The 19,493-nt window shown below is 41.5% G+C and overlaps 1 protein-coding gene across 1 annotated transcript in view; it reads right to left on the reverse strand.

Annotated features, from left to right (window-relative positions):
- Positions 1 to 336: 336 nt before the first annotated feature.
- Positions 337 to 19,493, reverse strand: part of ARHGAP42 (Rho GTPase activating protein 42) — a 168,940-nt gene continuing 149,783 nt past the window's right edge. The window contains exons 19-24 of the mRNA XM_075708404.1: positions 18,665 to 18,809; positions 11,008 to 11,388; positions 8,680 to 8,836; positions 7,467 to 7,529; positions 653 to 732; positions 337 to 425 (exon numbers count right to left, since the gene is read on the reverse strand). Of these exons, the coding sequence (XP_075564519.1) occupies positions 337 to 425; positions 653 to 732; positions 7,467 to 7,529; positions 8,680 to 8,836; positions 11,008 to 11,388; positions 18,665 to 18,809 (915 nt within the window). The remainder of the gene's footprint in view (positions 426 to 652; positions 733 to 7,466; positions 7,530 to 8,679; positions 8,837 to 11,007; positions 11,389 to 18,664; positions 18,810 to 19,493) is intronic.

Genomic DNA, 19,493 nt, shown 5'->3' on the forward strand with positions numbered 1-19,493 from the left:
AGCAACATCCTAGGACCTGAAGGTCTGCAGCTAAATGGCAACTTTTTTTGATTTTATTGCTCTAGTGTTCCTTACCCATAAAAGAAGAACAGGACAACCTTTTGCAAACAATGGAAGTTATTTAAACAGAGTACCGTCTTCAGTACAGAAACTGTTAACTGTTTCATTACATTCTGTTCCGTTGATAGGGAGCTGTGTAACCTGCAGCTGCAGTATCTGAAGGAAATCTACCACTCAGCTAACCGGCTGATCCCATATCTGTGTCAGATAAAAATCATAGTGCTTATTATTTGTTACCATGGATACCATGAAGATATTGCTGTCCACTAACGATTACTAGAGGAAGACAACATAATTCTCAGGAACGAGTCCTGTTTTGCCTTCATAAGTTGCCTTTAACCAGCCTGGTTCCACTGATGGATACACTGCAAAACAAAACAGTGAAACAAAACATATTTACAGTAAATTAACACTGTCGAAAGATCCTATATACTGTTCATATATTTATTTAGACAGTATTTATTCAATAGCAATTGAAAAATCAGGGCAAAAACTGAGAGTGGAAAATGGAATTACGCTCTGTTATCTTGTGGATACAGTTCAGCTTTTTATATTTTTTTAATGTAAAAAGAGAATGTAAAATATACCTTACCATTGGAAAATATTGCCCCCTGTGGGAAAGACAGCTCATGACTATGCTCAGCCTTACAGGAATACATGGCTTTTGCTTGTCTGAAAGAAAAAAATACAGGCTTGCAATAAATGAGATAAAAAGAAAAAACATATAAAGACATGAAATTAAAACCTGGGAAGAGTAGGAATAATCAGTTGCACAAATACAGGATGGTAATGACTAGTTACACAGTAGTTCAGAAGAGTAGAATTACAGCAGACAGTAACTCCAAGCTTACTGGAGTTAACAAGCATGTTATTGCAGAAAAGAGACCAACATCCTACTTAGAGGTTTAAAGAGGTATATAATTTACAGCTTTTAAAAGGAATCTTTCATGCTAGTTGAAGTTGTCATTCAAATGAGTACTGAATTGAGCATATTGCCTGAAGGAAGTGATGGACTGCCTGGAGACAATTCAAAAGTGATCATTAAAGGTCTAAAAACATGACTTGTGAGAAAATACAGTTGATCAGTCTATGGAAGAAAATAATACATAGAAGGTAAATATGAGACAGAAAAGGAGAAATCTGTTCTCCAGGCTGACTGCAAAAAGTACTTAAATAGATTACACTGCAGCAAGGGAGATTTAAACTAGGTGTTTGGGGTGGGTTTCGGCTTCAGACACCTAAATTTAGATGTCTATAAATAACCTATGTGCCTAGCTCCACAGACCTTCCAGGCGTGGCTTCTGCTACACTGGATGCCTACTTGGGAGTGCAACAAACGGCTCAGCAGGTTCCACTGCCTGCAGCAAAACCTTCAATGAAATACTTCCTGAAATAATACCTGACATGAAGACACCCACAGGTAGACAGCTAAGTTTATATCTCTTAATCTGTAGCTGGAAAACCCCTCTATTGGTTAGAATAGTGAAGCACTGGAACTGCCAAAAATTGGAGAGGCCTGGAATTGAAGATTTCCCATTACTAAAAATTCATTTTAAAAAAAAAAAAAGCCACTACACAGATATCTGTAAAAGAACTAGTTAGATATATAATGATTCTATCCCAGAGAAGGAGGACAGATTAGGTCATCTCTTGATATGGCTTCTAGCACTAAGATTCTGCAAAATGCAAAATAAATGATGGATAGAACATGAAGATGGAAATTTGGAGTTTTCTCTAGATTCCTGCACTTTACCTAACACCTCTCCTTTAATTTACATACTCAAAGCAATTTTTTATATGATCCATCAGTTTTTCTGAGTTTCTTTAAAGTTATTAGAAACTCACATTATACCAAATGAAGATGAACTTGTTGATTATTTCATCTTTGTATGATGTGATGGGGCATTACTGATTCAGCTTTCCTTCCAGCCAGGATTTCTCTCAATGACACAGTATGCGACCTGTGGTAAAGTTTAAAATTTCTAGCATACTTTTTGAGAGGGTATATGCAAGTGACATGTAATCTATTTTGTCTTTTCTCCCAAAATAGTGAGATAACAGAGTTGTTAAGTTAGACTAATAATAGTGCCACATCATAAGCATTAGCATAAGTAGTCTATTTTATTTTATTTTACTGCCAATGGGGCCCATGGCACTTCACCTTTGGAGTTCCACACCACCTGGTGAGGTTAAGCAGGGACAGACTTCCTAAACAGAGTCGGGAACACCTCTCTACCCTGGCCTCGTACCCTGGTACCAATCAGTACTAGCACACCATCATTCATTTGAATCTCTAAAAGGGTCCAAGTGGATGGACACATTCCCACGTTTGTATGCATGAGCTTTCCAGAATTGATTTGTCCCTCTGAAGAAAATGCTCTGAAGCTGACTTATGACTAGACCAAGTGGCGTGCTTTGCCTTCATCTTAAGTGACCAACTGACTCATCAAGAGTTAGACTCTCAGGCTGAGATTTCCAGAGGATGTCAAGAATTTTGAGTCATGGCCTGGATATCCAAAGGCACCTTATTTTCAGGATGCTGAAAACATTTCAACTCTCAGTACTGTCATTCTGGATACATCCCCACTGCTAACTAGAACAACATGAGCACTGGACCTCTGTTTGTCTGCTTTGCTCAAACGTTAGCTTTCTTTCTGGCTGGTGTAGACCGCTCTGTTTAGCATTTTTCCAAGACAACTCCTTGGTGCCTACTGTTATGAAGAACTTGCCATCTACAGTCGTCAAGACAGGCGTGAAGTTTCATTACTCTACATAATATATACAAATTTATACTTAATAATCTACATAATATATACTAAAATATACAGAGGGAGATTAGATTACTTTACCGAAGGTCACACATAAACCAGAACTGAATTCTTTAATCTCAAGATAATTTTTCCTCAAAGTCAATATAACAAAGAGCACTACAGATGTTCTAGTTATACTGACCCAGGTCAGTAACAGTCTGACAGAACAGCTATTTCCTGTGTGGCATAATCATGGATTTTACACATATAAAACAGTAGAGTAACTGTTAATAATGATTATAGTTACAATGAATGTAAGATAATTGGTAATGAATTTACTAAAGCACAGGGATGATTTCGAACCTGATTTTACTTAGTGGCATGACTATCAAGCCAGTTTTCCATGTTAAGAATGGGACATCTGAGTAATACTATGACCAAAGACATTTAAGGTAATAATAGAACAGAACAGCAATATTTAAATGTGAGGCAGAATTATTTAAGTTATTCTTGAAATATGTTGGGTTTTGGTGCCCTTAGAAAAAGTTAAGAAAAATAAATGCAATTTTTCTCCTATATTCTCTTATGTCTACTAAACTATTCTGTTTCCAGCTTCTAATTTTACCTGATCCAAGTATGTTGACCTTAAAAGTAAAAAGAAGGTAGGAAAACATGGACCCTGACTTGCTCAGTTCTGGAAACAGAAAGCTTCCCAGCATTTGACATTTAGACAGATGCACAAACACAAGGTACCAAGAAGTCAGTTTCTCAAAAGCTCGTGAATTACAGGATTCTTCCCACCACCTGGCTCCTGACACAGAGTAATTACATCCCAGTGTTATCCACAAACTCTGTGTGATGGTATAATGAGCAACAAATTCTGTGAATATTTACTCATAATTCTGGAGCAATTTTCAAGCCCCTGGTTATTGCCTCCACACTTGATTTGATTACTTAGGTTCTTGTATTAGTTATTACTCACTTCAACTCTATCCAGCTAGAAGCATTAGCAACAAAAAGGGCTTGCAGGTTCCTGGGCATTTTTTTTTGTGTGCGATTATGAAAATGGATATTCTTACTTATGGTGTTAATGCTCCTCTCCCTGCAAACAAGGCTGTTAAAAAGCATGTGATATCACCATCATCTATTATGGTTCTCTTAAGATCATGCTAATAATCTGAGAAGAGTGTGATTCATGTTGTTTAGTGCAAAGAAAAAAAAAAACCTTCAGAAAATGGTACCCACATTTCCTAGAACTTCCTTCTTTCCATGACTTTACTGGATAGACTCTAGATGAGAAAAAAAAATGCATTTTCCCTTTCCCTACTTTTTATTGTTTGTTTTGAGCCCGTAACGATAAACTTCGACTAGCAATCAAAGGGTCAGTACTCATCAGATCATAAACCATTTTGCTTGACTACATGCAGTCAATAACACCTGAGGCTTTTTTAATAACAACAACAATAATAATAATTTTAAAAGTCATAAATAAGCTTTAAAACTATGCTTCTGCTCTAATGAGTTTTCAGTCTAGCAAGACAAAGACAGAAGCCAGAAGAGGAATGAATGAGGGAAAACACATGAATGTCTCTCAGATGACTCATCAGTTAATATTATCCTACAAGAAGAAGAAAGGTTTATAGACTCCTGAAGATGGCAGACTTACAGCCAAGCTTGACTGAGTGGAAAACACTAGTCTGGACTGGGCAAGGCATCCCAGATGTTTAAGGAAATGCAAAATATAGCATGAAGATAAAAACAGAAGAATGACTGGGAAAGGACATTTAATCATATGGTTAGGAGGGAAGCATGGGTCTACAGGGCTTCATACTGTCAGCCTACTCTTATTAAAGTTGCAGCCCAGCACCTAGAGATCCTGCTGCCAAGCCAGAGCTGTTTGCTGTCACCAACTCCTTCCCATTTTTCTAGGTATTCTTTGCTAATGAAAATCCTTCTTCTTATGATGCAGTTTCTCACTTTATGTTAGAAACATATTGACTTTCTGTGTACCGCTAAATCAAACTCAAGAAAAGACAGAATCAGGGATTACATGTTGGTGTATTTTTGTACAGACACTGCAATAAAGAGACCTCAGACCTTACTAAGACTGCTGGATAACTGCAATATTTGTGAAAGCAGTAAGAAAACTCCTTCTCCTCTTTCAAATACATACTAGATTAGCAATAGGGATTGGTCTCAGTGTACACAGTAGCTTAATACCACAGTCTGGGAGATGGTTGATTAACAAACTTAAGTCAGGAGGGGAGGAATAGGAAGACTGAGAAGTCAAAGTAATTCTGGAATTGGAAAAAGAGAGCACAGGTTGGACAGGGCATAACATTTTAGTCTTCCCTGTCCAATCCTGAAACATGTACTGTGGCCTCTCATTCCCTTTCTGACTAAAAGAAATCTGTTCAAACTGGTAGTGCTATGGGGGCATGTGCTCATTTATACAAGGAGAGGAAACAGCCAGGTCAAATAATGGCCCAGCATTAAAAAAAAAAAAAAAAAAGGGGTCACACACTCATAATAGAGATATTGCATTATACACAATCAGAAAGCAGGACTGTAAATACTACTTGCAAGAAGGAATTAAGTAAGACCAGGCCACTGTGGTGGTAAAGCATCACGTACAAAATTATGTGCTGGAATACAGATGACAATGTGAGACTGCAAAGCTGTATAGGTACTTTTGATCCACCTACTCTACAAATGACCGCAACAGGCAACAGATGCTTCAAGCAGGAATGAAGCTACTTAGATACTATAATGCATAGGTAAGCAGTAGCTTAAAATTTCAGTACTAGTTGTTTTTTAGCAGGGTAAATTACCCTTGGCACAGAGTTCAACACTATCTTGACTTGAGTATTTCTGGTATCAAACCAGACAGCTTAAAAATAGTTTCTCGTCTTACACTCTTTCCTGCATATATTTATTAGATAGTAGAGTTATGAACTCAGAAGGCCTTTCTACTGAGTGGATCAAGATGTAGTTACAATGATTTCTATATACTTCAGAGCAAAAAAAGACAATCCAAAGCCTTAATTCAGCCTTCATGTTCATAACATGCATGAGAGGTAATAAAAGCTGGCTCTGAATTGCAAAATCTTACTCAGACTTGAGCAGCACTATAAGAACAGCTGAGCTACTTCTTATTTCTTCCTCATTTTGCCTGCTGACCTCTCATTTTTCATCTCCTTGTTACTGTTGCTCTTCTGCTTTCTTAGAAAGGCTGAAGTAGAGTAGCTATTAAGCCTTTCAGCGTTTTCAGCTTTGTTATCTGCTCTCCATACCCATTATCAAACTGCCACATTTTTCCTTTGACAGATTTTTGCTTCTTACATGCTTTTTATACACAGATACAGGTGGCACAGGCGCTGAGGGAACAACAGGGGAGAGTTTACAAGGAGAGAGAAATACAAAATAAGAAAAGGAACAGTGGTAGAGGTGAAATGATGCAGGACTGCTGAAGCAGTCATTGCTCTCAGCTTAGGGCACTGGCTTCCAATCTCTTCATTTATACTTTTCTCCCTTAAATTAATGCCCTGCTGTTTTCATCTCCCTTTCCCTCCTGCCACCGTCTTTTTTGGTCACCTTGCAGTTTGTGTACTACAAAAAACAAGAACAGCCTTGATTCACATAAGCTGCTTCTCTTAACAAAATCAGTGGGCCTTTGCAGGTCAGCTTTCTCTTTCTTGTCCCTGCTAGACCTGTCAGAGAGGACAGTCATATTCCACTGCTGCACATCTCAGCACATGTTGGCATCTTTGTTTACAGCTGTGCTACTTTAGATTATTACTTTTGGATTTGTGGATTAACTTTTTTTTTTTTTTCCTATTGCTTGACAGTTCCAGTAAGCTTAACAGTTCCTGGTATTAGTGAGTAAAGTGATGGACAAAAAGATATGTTTTGTCTCAAAGATCCTGAAATGCAGGGACCGTGAAAAGAGAGACAGACTTTTTCGCACACGTATTTATTTGACTATCTGCCTTAGCCTATTAATTGTAGGGCATTTAGTAATGTGTAGGAAGATACTGCTTCCTAGACAAACACTCCTCAGAACATTCTAACTTAATATAAGAATGAATCAAACCAACCAAGTAAATGCATGCAATTGTAAAGAAAAAGTAAATAATTCCTGCTGCACACTACCAAGAAGAAAGGGCAACAGTTTCTCCAGACAGGTACTGAGGCATGGAAGGTGGTACAGGAAAGACAGGAATCTTGATCAAGTTAATCCTGAACTTTCTAGAGCAGCTGTTATTCAGGACTTCCCTACAAGAGCAAACTACCATAAACTAGCATGTCTGCTACTCTGCTGAAAGCATGTATATACAAACAGCTGTATGGAATAAGTACAGCACGCTCATCCTAATTTAAATCCTATTAATTTACTCTTGTAGCTGTGTCATTAAGCAGATCACTAACCTGAGCATCTGTCACTGTGATTCCCCCAGGTGACAGAATAGCCAGATAGGCTGGTATTCTCTATTAGATTTAGTTTTCTTCTGGATCAAGGATGAGTTTAATAAACCACAAAGATTTTGCATGCTGTCCAAAACACACAGAACAAAGCTCCAACACTTCTATTTCAATCTTTGAAGCCAGCAAAACAGAAAGGATTTTACAAATTGTTAAATACTGTGAAGCACTTACCGTCCTGAAGAAACTTGTTTAAGTGAACCAGCACTTTCAAACAACTGGGCTCTTGCAGCCACTCTGAAAATAAAGCACCACCTTGCTTTATACTTTGCCCATCAATAAAACAGACTAACTTCACTGTTAATCATCTAAAGACATGGACACATTTTTTAAAATTGTTTTAATTATTCACTTAGAGAAACAGCAGAAATTCAAAAGCTGAATTTAAGTCCCTGTTCAGCAGAATTCTTAAGGGCATAACCTAATTGGGGCCTGACTTCCACATGCTCTAGTGCCTTGCTGAGTCAGCAAGGGAAGTCTCAACACCCTATATTTAAAATTCTATTCACGGATGGCCGATAGATATATTGGAAATGCTTTTACTGCCAGTCTGTCACTATCATGCTGGAACTCTGAGCTGTGCAGGGTTCTCTGTTTAAGACACAACAGTCTGTGAAATGACTACCATGATCCCTTCCAGTTTAAAAAGTGGAGAGGCTGAATCGAGTCCTGCAGTATTTAGAGAACTTGGTGCTCTGCAGACCTAGAAATCACTTGTTCATGGGGACAGAGAAATTCTGGGTCAAAGTCATGACTACAGCAAAGATCTTCTGACTCTTAAGTTTGTCAATTGAGAAACATTGCTAGCCTGAATCTCAACAAGCTAAATTATAACCTCTATTGCTTAGAACTATCCTCCTTTCAAAACGCGCCCCCTCCCGCCCCAAACCCAACTGTTAGAAAAAAACAAAGATATCAACTATTTAACATGCAGCAAACGAAGACATTTCAGAGCAGAAGTTTGGGGTTTGGGGGTTGTTTTTTTTTTTTTTTTACTTTCTCCAATTTTGGTCTTACACAAATGAGATCTGATGATCTTGACATAACAGCATGGACAGTAAGTAGCATTTATGCTCTTTGAAACATTAAATTCCAGAAGAATCAGAGATAATAATACTAATCACTTTCCAAAGATACATTTCTTTATTATAGACCTTATCTGTAGTTTAATGAAGTCAATGGAAGTCTTTCAACTGACTTCAACAGACTGTGCCATGTCTCCTTTGTTTACATCTTAATGAAGCTAGATAAATAATTCACAAATACAGAAATATGCAAATCAAGTATTCATGAATGGTTTTTCAATTACTTATGTAGCTCTACAGGATCACTTTATAGTAGACAACACTGTAACAACACAAGTCTCCAAAGGGCCTTGATGACTTACACAGATCCTGGTCTTTGATAGCCATTACTTGATGCAGTATCTAATCTTAATCTCCTGCACATTTTGGGAGGCAAATCAGGGTTTGGTGGAGCCTTTGGTGTATCTTTGGTATCTGCTGAAGATAAGCTCTGTATAGATCCACTGCAGCTTTTGCTACCTAAAGAAAACAACCAAATTGTAGGGAATATTAAAGCTAATTTGAAGTTGTTTCATAACATGTGTAACATGCAAAGTAAAGTTTTTGTTGTTGTGTTTTGGGTTTTTTTAAAGAGGCAAAATAGGTAGAGAAAGTACTTACTACGACAGAGAAGAAACAGGCTTTCAGGCAGAAAGCCAGGAGAAAGGACCAACAGCAAGAATGAAGAAATGACATTAAAATTGTGAAAATTACATTGTACTTGAATGGCTAGATAGTACATTCACTAAAAAGTGACAATAAAACCAACATTTATAAAGTAGTACACAGCATAGAATTGTAGAAAAAATTCATGTTGGAAGGGATCTCAGGAAGTCATCTAGTCCAAATTCCTGCTCGAAGCAGCATCCACTATGAAATCAGACCACGTTAATTTGTAAGAATTAATATTTCAGTATCCACAGAAGCCTCATCCAGTTTAAAAAAAAATACTTAGGAATTAATGATTATGAGTTACCTAAAACAATTGCTACTGTAACTTGATAAAACAAATCTGTAGCTGTACAGACTGTACTGCACACAAAAAAAGTCCTTTTAATGAATACAAAGCATAGTCACATGTGTCCTTCAAGCTGATCTATCTGTGGACTGCTGCCTTGTTTGCATATATATTCTGCAAAACAACTGCGTCTATTTCTGTGTTATTCCCAAGAACAACAGATGCTTAATAATGCTTTAAAAGCTATCATAGTATAAAGAGATCCCCAAATATAAAAACAATACCTATATTAATATTGTTAATCTACAGTATTATTCTATATTATAAATTTTTGTTAATGATAATTATTATTCTGTATTATTAATACTGTTAATATAACACTAATTTATATCTGGAAGTCTTAGGAAAAAGCCTGTATAGTCCATAGGCACAGAGAGGAGAGAACTTTCTTAATCTTTCAGGACTTTGCACATAACCACGTTTACCCTACCTGTACTTGTATTACTTATACTATTGACAGCTCAGTGGCCAACTCAGCACTCTCACTCAATCCACTGGAGCTCATTGTTTCAGTGCCAGCTGTTAATCTTCATAATCCAAAACACTGCAAATATACTGATTTCAAGAAGGTGCTTCTTCTAAAGTAATTTCCAACATAGCTGTCGATATAGTGCAATATCACTTCATGTACTCACAGAAGTACAGCAAGGGTTCACAGGCATTCCAGCTAACAGCATTTAGCAGAACTGTCTAAATTAAGAAGCTATGTTTAAGCTTCTCTGTCTTGTAAGGAGCCTTGTCTACAGGCTTATTTGGAACATAGGCTCAACTTAGGTGCTCTGAGGGCGTTCTTCGAAGCAGCATCCTTCTTTGTCTGAAGAGGAAGACTGGCATCCTAACTTGTGCATTGAAATTGGATTCCTGAAGTTGAGTTTGCAAACTTGTAGTTGTTCCTGCACATCATGTCCATATACAGGACCATTCAGCCATAATCTTGTGTTCAAGCTAATGTACTTGCAGTACTGGATAACAAACCATGCAAGTAGGGCAGAAGGAAGCAGCCATTCCATCAGCAGGACTTCAGACATAGATTTCATGCCAGGGATTACCTTTTTATCCCATCTGTCCAGTCCTATCTCAACTAAAGGCATTGACTGTAAAATCCATAACTAAAGAAAAAACAAACCAAAACCCCCCACCTTTCCCTCAATCTCCTATTTCAGTCAATTGAAGAGATGCAGTTGTCAAAAAAAAAAAAAAAGGAGGCACATCGAGAAGGAGTGACAAAACTGTTACTTACTAGGTATGTTAAGCCTAGTACTTTTTAAATTGAACTGCTAGCTTTGATTAGTATCAATCACGTTGCAACAAACCATTCCTTTGACACAGTGATAAACCATAGCTACTGACTCCTCTTATAAACCAGCAATCTTACAAATCAGTGGTCTAGGTGAGGCACAGCAGGATAGAGTACTCTAAATTCTGAGAAACACTGATAGCTTTTAAGCTGTGTGAACTGTACAGGTAACAAACAATGGAAATATGTCAGAAGCAGTTTGAAAGCTGAAAGAACATGCCACAAAAATTAAAAAAACCATAAAAGATTAATGGATATTGTTAGCTTTCAGATGCAGCTCTTATTTTGTGATGCCTCACAATAAACACTGATGTCCTAAAAGATCTTGGAAATTACCTTCAGCTGATGGAATTGATCTGAGGGAAGATGCTGAAGACCTTTTCAGCCCAGACAGACTGTAAGAACTCTTTTTGGTCAGGTCTGTTGGTGGAGAAGCATTCTCTGGTCCAGTGACAGAAGCTACACTTTGGCAGTCTGACTCCACATCTGTTTTGGTTGCATCCTCCTTTGATGAGGATTCTGGACTTGTAGTCCAGAGGCCTGAACTCTTCTGGCCATTAGAAGAAGGGGGAGAGGCAATCCATGGAATCCCTCCCGATTTCTCCCTGGGCTGCGAGGGCGCACATTTGGTAGTGCTGTTCTGCTCAGAGGAGTGAGAAGAGAGAGATTCAATGCTGCCCATGGGAGTGCTGTCCGGGCTACTGCTGTAAGAGTCACCTAGGGAGGAGTGAGAGGAGGGGAGGGGAGGGGAGAGAGAGGGAAACAAAAAAAATAATTACATTTTCTAATCATGTGCATTTCTCTCATGCCACCTTTAGCCCCCTGTAACTTACCTGTCATCAAATTCATTAATCTGTGGTTTCAGAGGCAGTGATTCTTAAGACAAAAATATCTATCTGGTTACTCTAAGTTTCACACATATTCCTGTCTTTAACCTTGGAAGAGCTGCATTTTGTGGATATTTCTTTAGAACTGATGAACGTAATTGGCTACAGGCCAAAATATTTCGCATAAAAGTTTGCGTTTTCGAAGAACTGATTGAATATAAATATTCTTAGGCAATTCAACAGTTACAATGCTGCAATATCTTTGCGGTGAGCATCTCGCTGGATTTCCATGATAAGGCAAATGTGATACTTGTGACATTTATGTTCTTAAATACGTGACTGTATTGTTTGCAGGCACAAGAATTAAATTTTATGTTGGTTACCAAGCTGCTGAGGTTCTCTGCAGTCTAAGACCAGTCCATAAGTCTATCTATAGATATCCTGTTTTCTGAATTGTCACACCTATCATAAAATATCTATCCTGCAGAAGGACAACTCATTCCTTACACCTTGAACATTTGATGAATTTCTTTAATTAGACTGATATTACAGAATTTTACCTACCTACACAACAATCTTTGTACTGATGATATTTCCAATAATCTTTTGCAACTAAAAGTGGGAATATCTTAATGAAATGATGTGATGATATAAAGGTAGGAACACTCATCAGAATTGAGGAAGGACTGGCCTATAATGCAGTGAAGGCTGAATTATCTTGAACACTGGATTCAGTCTAGCAAGTCACACATTGGTTTCTAGTAGGGTTTGTTCCCAAGAGCTAGGAGATACAATTAACAAATTTCACAAAAAGCAGAAAATATATATTCTTCAATCACACAATAGTTATAAGATACCACCATGATACAGCTGCTTTTGCCTCCACATGTTTCAATATCCTTGGCAACAAGTGACCATAACCACACACAATACTATGGATATGGGCACAATTATCAGTGCCTTGTATAGTGGATCTGACACTGGTACAATAATCTGAAATATCCTGCCTATTTCTGGCAAAAATTCTGGTATTCCAGATTAGATTGCCCCATTTTCCCCCTTTACAGACCAACAGTCCCTTGAAAATTGCAAGATTGGCTGAAGCCTGAATTTGTGAGATACGTTTACTACCATTTTCTATCATTCCCTTCTGTTTGAAACCTGTATCTCATTTTGCCATGCCATACAGGATTCCTTAATTTCCTGCAATGTAGAATAGAATCATAGAATCGTTTAGGTTGGAAAAGACCTTTAAGATCATCCAGTCCAACCATTAACCTAACATTAACAAGTCCACAACTAAACCAATTAAGGGTAGAGTAGCAACCCCACGCCTCCTGGCTTTGTGGCTGGATCATTTGTAATGAAAGTAAAAACTAGGAATCATTAAGGTTGGAAAGGACGTCTAAGATCATCAGTCCAATCATCAACCGAAAACCCCCATGCCCACTAAACCATGTCCCAAAGTGCCACGTCTACCTGTTTTTTGAACTCTTCCAGGGATGGTGACTCCCCCACCTCTCTGGGCAGCCTGTTCCAATGCTTGACTGGTCTTTCTGTGAAGAAATTTTTCCTAATATCCAATCTAAACCTCTCCTGGTGCAACTTGAGCCTATTTCCTCTCATCCTATCGCTAACTACTTGGGAGAAGAGACCAACACCCACCTCACTACAACCTCCTTTCAGGGAGTTGTAGAGAGTGATAAGGTCTCCCATCAGCCTCCTCTTCTCCAGACTAAACAACCCCAGTTCACTCAGCTGCTCCTCATAAGACCTGTGCTCCAGACCCTTCACCAGCTTTGTTGCCCTTCTCTGAACACGCTCCAGCACCTCAATGTCTTTCTTGTAGTGAGGGGCCCAAAACTGGACACAGTATTCCAGGTGCGACCTCACCAGTGCCAAGTACAGGGGAACGATCACTTCCCTGCGTCTGCTGCCACACTTCCTGATACAAGCCAGGATGCTGTTGGCCTTCTTGGCCACCTGGGCACACTGCTGGCTCATGTTCAGCCGGCTGTCTACCAACACCCCCAGGTCCTTTTCAGCCAGGCAGCTTTCCAGCCACTCTTCCCCAAGACCATTGATCCAGCCTGTCCAGGTCCCTCTGCAGGGCTATCCTACCCTCCAGCAGATTGACACTCCCACCCAACTTGATGTCATCTGCAAACTTACTGAGGGCACACTCAATCCCCTCATCCAGATCATCGATAAAGATATTAAACAAGGCTGGCCCCAAAACAGAGCCCTGGGGAACACCACTCGTGACCAGCCGCCACCTGAACTTAACTCCATTCACCACAACTCTCTGGGCTCGACCACCCAACCAGTTTTTTTACCCAGTGAAGAGTATGCCCGTCCAAGCCATGAGCTGCCAGCTTCCCAAGGAGAATGCTATGGGAGACTGTGTCACAGGCTTTGCTGAAGTCCAGGTAGATGACATCCACAGCCTTTCCTTCATCTACCAGGCCAGGTCACAGAAGGATAACAGGTTGGTCAAGCAGGACCTGCCTTTCATGAACCCATGCTGGCTGGGCCCGATCCCCTGGTTGACCTGCACCTGCCTGTTGAGCTCACTCAATATGAACCTCTCCATAATCTTTCCCGGCACCGAGGTCAGGCTGACAGGCCTGTAGTTCCCCGGGTCCTCCTTCCGGCCCTTCTTGTAGATGGGCATCACATTGGCAAGCCTCCAGTCATCAGGGACCTCCCCTGTTAACCAGGACTGCTGATAGATGATGGAGAGTGGCTTGGAAAGCTCCTCTGCCAGCTCCCTCAATACTCTCATGTGGATCCCATCTGGCCCCATAGACTTGTGAGCATCCAGGTGGCATAGCAGGTCATTAACTGCTTCCTCCTGGACTATGAGGGCTCCATTCTGCTCCCCATCCCTGTCTTCCAGCTCAGGGGGCTGAGTACTCTGGGGATGACTGGTCTGGCTATTAAACACAGAGGCAAAGAAGGCATTAAGTACCTCAGCCTTTTCCTCGTCCTTAGTGACAATGTTCCCCTCTGCATCCACTAAAGGATGGAGATTCTCCTTGGCTCTCCTTTTATTGCTGATGTACTTATAAAAACATTTTTTATTATCTTTTACAGCATTGGCCAGATTGAGTTCTAGCTGGGCTTTTGCTTTTCTAATTTCCTCCCTGCATAGCCTAACGAGATCCCTGTACCCTTCCTGAGTTGCCCGCCCCTTCTTCCAATGGCGGTAGACTCTCCTTTTTTCCTTGAGTCCCAGCAAAAGCTCCCTATTTAGCCAGGCCGGTCATCTTCCCCACTGGTTGGTCTTACAGCACATGGGGACAGCCCGCTCCTGCGCCCTTAAGACTTCCTTCTTGAAGAAGGCCCAGCCTTCCTGGACCCCTTTGCCCTTCAGGACTGCCTCCCAAGGGACTTTCCCAACTAGCGTCCTGAACAGGCCAAAGTCTGCCCTCCGGAAGTCCATGGTGACAGTTTTGCTGCCACTCCTCTTTACATCGCCAAGAATCGAGAACTCTATCATATTGTGGTCGCTAAGCCCGAGATGGCCTCCGACCACGACATCTCCCATGAGACCTTCTCTGTTTGTAAAGAGCAGGTCAAGTGAGGCACCTCCCCTGGTAGGCTCGCTTACCAGCTGTGTCAGGAAGTTATCCTCCACATGCTCTAGGAACTTCCGAGACTGTTGCCTCTCTGCTGTATGGTATTTCCAGCAGATGTCTGGCAAGTTGAAGTTCCCCATGAGAACAAGGGCTAGCGATTGCGAGACTTCTGCCAGCCGCTTGTAGAACGCTTCATCTACCCCTACATCCTGGTTGGGTGGTCTATAGCAGACTCCCAACAGGACATCCGCCTTGCTGGCCTTCCCCCTCATCCTTACCCATAAGCACTCGACCTTATCATCACCACTGTTGAGCTCTATACAGTCAAAACACTCCCTAACATACAGAGCCACCCCACCGCCTCTCCTTCCTTGCCTATCCCTTCTGAAGAGCTTATAGCCCTCCAGTGCAGCACTCCAGTCATGAGAGTCGTCCTACCATGCTTCTGTGATGGCGACTATGTCATAGCCATTCTGCTGCACAAGGGCTTCCAGCTCCTCCTGTTTGTTGCCCATGCTGCGTGCATTGGTGTAGATGCACTTGAGCTGGGCTATCGATTTCGCCCCCAATGTTGCCATGCTGCCCCTGGGCTCCTCACTAGCAAGCCTGGTTATATCCCCTTCCCCCTTCGAACCTAGTTTAAAGCCCTCTCAATGAGTCCCACCAACTCATGGGCGAGGATCCTTTTCCCCTTTGGACACAGCTGATCTCCATCAGCCGCCAGCAGGCCCGGTGCCGTGTAAACCTCCCTGTGATCGAAAAACCCAAAATTCCACTGGCGGCACCAGCCTCTGAACCACCTGTTAATCAGGTGAGTTTTCCCATTCCTTTCAGCATTCTTCGCTGCCATTGATGCTCCCCATCCTGCAACCAATTGCCCCAGTGCCCTGAAGTCCCTCTTAATTGCTTTAGGTCTTCTCTCTGCAATCTCATCACTGCCCACCTGTACAACCAGCAACGGGTAATAATGGGAGGGCCTCACGAGGTCGGGGAGTTTCCTAGTAATGTCCCTAACCCGGGCCCCAGGGAGGCAGCAGACTTCCCTGTGGGATGGGTCCGGGCAGCAGATTGGGCCCTCAGTTCCCCGCAGGAGGGAATCACCCACCACAATTACCCTCCTTTTTTTCTTAACAGGGGCAGTCATAATCCGTGGGGGTGACTGACTGGCCCTCGGCAACCCCCTGGATGGACCTTCCCCTTCACCTCCCTCCCCGCTTGCCTGGCCCTCAACTTCCAGAGCCCCGTATCTGTTGTGTGAGGGCAGCTGGGAAGGTGAGGGAGGCCGGGAGGGGATTCGCCTGCCGCCCCAGGCAGGGACCTGTTTCCATCCCCCCCGTCTCTTAGGTCCCCTCCTTCTGCTTGCCAGCAAGAGGGCAGGGGATCCTGCGCTCCTTGTGGGGCCTCCGCCTGCTGCCCTGGCCCCAGGGAGGGCAGGGTGCGGCTCCACCAGTCTATCTCCCTCTCGCACTCCCTGATACTCCTCAGCCTTTCCACCTCCTCCTTCAGCTCTGCCACCAGGCTGAGCAGATCATCCACCTGCTCACAGCGAAGACATTTGCCGTCTCCGCTGCCCTGCGGTACAAGCGACAGGCTCAGGCACTCCCTGCAGCCGGCGACCTGGACGGCTGTGTGTTTGTGCGGGATCTCCGTCTGGGTCGCCGCATTCCTTCTGGTGGAGGCTTTCGGGCGGGTGGTGACCATAGCTGCCAGGTGTTCTCCTGGGATGGCGATGACCACTGCCTGAGTTTCCCTTTGGAACTAGGAGCAGGGGCACTCGGCCTTCCCTGCATGAACTGACACGCAAATGGATGCACCATGTCCTGGTCACCGCACTCCCTGGGGGCTGCTTTTATAGGTGGGGGGTTTGGCCGCCGTCACTCCTGTCCCTACCCACGCTGCGCCAGAGCTGCCGCACGTCAGCAGCTCGCCCTTTCCTGCTCTTCCCCGCTCTAGGCTGGGGGCTGGGTTGCCCGCTCTCGCCCTGCGCTTTTTGCTGCCTCAGCAAGGGTGCCCCAGCACGAGCGTCCGCTCTGGAGCCCTTCGCCTTGGTGACTGTGAAGTAGTCAGTAGACTGTAGTTAAGTGCTTCATGTAAATGATGACTTAAAACCACCTAGTACTTCAGGATTTGCTATTGCCAGAAGCCAAGGCTCTCTCTTGCCTGTCTCCAGCCACACCTAGAAATATTTGGCAAGAATACCTCTGCTTCTGCCTCAGCCTTCCAGACGCAAGCAAGACCTTAACTGGAACCTGTGTAGCAAGTGCTGAACTTGAGCTAATAAGCAAAGCACAAGTGGAGAACCCCTGGGTCGGACCTAGTTTCAATCCAGCTGCCAGCACAAGACGTGTCTGAATGAAGTGTGAGCTCACACACGTTCTGCAAAATACTTGCACGGAAACGCCCCTTTTTTATGCTGGCATCCATTCATTGCAGTTACACAGCGAAAACCAGTTGAAACTCGCCCAGTTCCTTGTCTGGTGAACGTAACTGATGGTTACTTTGTAATTTCTTACTTGGGATCCCATGCCATTCACACTGGCAATCAATGTGTAGGCAGCTATTGCTCTTGTTTAGTATTTAAACTCTCACTGACAGGAATCATGTAATATAAACATACGGAAAATGCAGCACCTGTGCAAGAATATACATTTCCTAACATTACAGACTTAAGAATTACTACAGATCCTCAAGAACAGATGTACCTTAACTATGGATTAATTTAGTGTACCAGTTTCATGTAAATCTCCTCGAGGAACCAAGGGACACAGAAGTTCTTTTGGAAGTCTGCTGCAGTAATGGAACTGTTAACAATTTAATCTTTGCTAGAGTTTTAGTACTTCTCAATGGTACAGCCAGTGAGTAAAAAAGTGATGGCCCACTAGATGAAAATGAAGTAAAACTTTTTAATAGTCTTTTTAATAGTCACATTTACATGAAAATGAATAAGCATTCTAAGAAGCAATTAATTACATGCATAACTCACTGCTGTTAAACACTACACCATATGAGAAGTATACTGTTTCTCCCCAAAATATTAGAGTTTGTTTCTATTCCAGAAAAACTAAGAAAGTTTCAGTGGTTTTGGCAAACCTAGGCAGTGGCTAACTTTGAACCAATGACCACAGTTTCATGCATGTGAAAAAAGCCAAGTAATAGTTTTGATCTCCTGCCCTTGACTAAATTACATTTATTAAAGGAGGAGAGGAAAGACTCTATTTACAGTTTCCCAACCTTAAGAATCATCGTACAAGCAAATGAGGTGAACTTCATATAATGAACTCCTCAGAGTTTCAAAGCAGGCTGCATTTAGATTAGAATATAAAGTCTACTTACTATAAAAAAGATTTTTGAACAGTGTATACAATACAGGACTTGCCTAAAGCCAAACATCCTTCCTCATCTGAGAGAAGCAAGGAATGCAGTCATTCAACAGTGCAGCTGTGACTCACAGAGGTTAAAAAGCTGACAAAACCCCATCTGTTATGCTTGTAATTATTGGAATACAATACGTACTGGATATTGTTCAGGAAAGCTAAAAGACAAGACATAAAAAGGAAGATAATGAGTCAACAAGGACAAACTTACTGTCAGGGTCTGCTAGACATGGTGTATATCTTCCTTTGGGTTTACGTGAACCTGTGGAGAGACAAATTGCTCTTGTCCTTCTTGAACCTGATCGGGACTGAGGTTGGGGAAGAGGAATATTGGGATCTGGTGCAGTGTGAAATATCTGCATGAGTACAAAAAAAAAAAAAAAGAGGGAAAATAAATGACATAAACAATAGAGGTGCTCTTACACTTCCATTATTAATCCATTTGTTTTCCTCACCACTGCACCTGAAATTAATGCTGTAATAGTCTCACACATTACAAAGGAGTAAATTCACAGAATATAAGCTTTGCTCTGATCTCATTTTACAATCCAAGAATGACAATACTGAGCTGTAATTAAAATTTATACTAATTATATAAAAATATTTGTTTAAATAGTTTTATTTTCTAGCCCTTGTTAAGAAGCATTTAACAGTCTAAATTGTGAAACATACAATACATGCTTACAACAACTCCTGCCCAAGAAGTAACACATTTTTTTAAATATTATCAAAAGACTGAATTTTTTCTCTGTGTTCCTGTGAAAGCTTTTGCATGTCACAGAAATTTGTTATAGTTGTAACTTATTACAATTACAAAATTACAAATTTTGCCAAACATGTCAAGTTTGGCGAGGAACACCTTTATGTTTGGAGCATCTCCTGATTTTTATCTTTTACATACCACTGCTACCACTGGTCAATTTTGCACTTCATTACTGCAGAAAAAACTAAAATTTTGAGGGTATCTGACTACTGTGATCTGACACAGGTACACATGAGGTTTTAAAGAACTCTTTGCGGATAAGCATGGCAAGCTTGCC

Source organism: Pelecanus crispus, chromosome 1 (assembly GCF_030463565.1).
Source record: "Pelecanus crispus isolate bPelCri1 chromosome 1, bPelCri1.pri, whole genome shotgun sequence".
In the NCBI taxonomy this organism is placed as follows: Eukaryota; Metazoa; Chordata; class Aves; order Pelecaniformes; family Pelecanidae; genus Pelecanus; species Pelecanus crispus.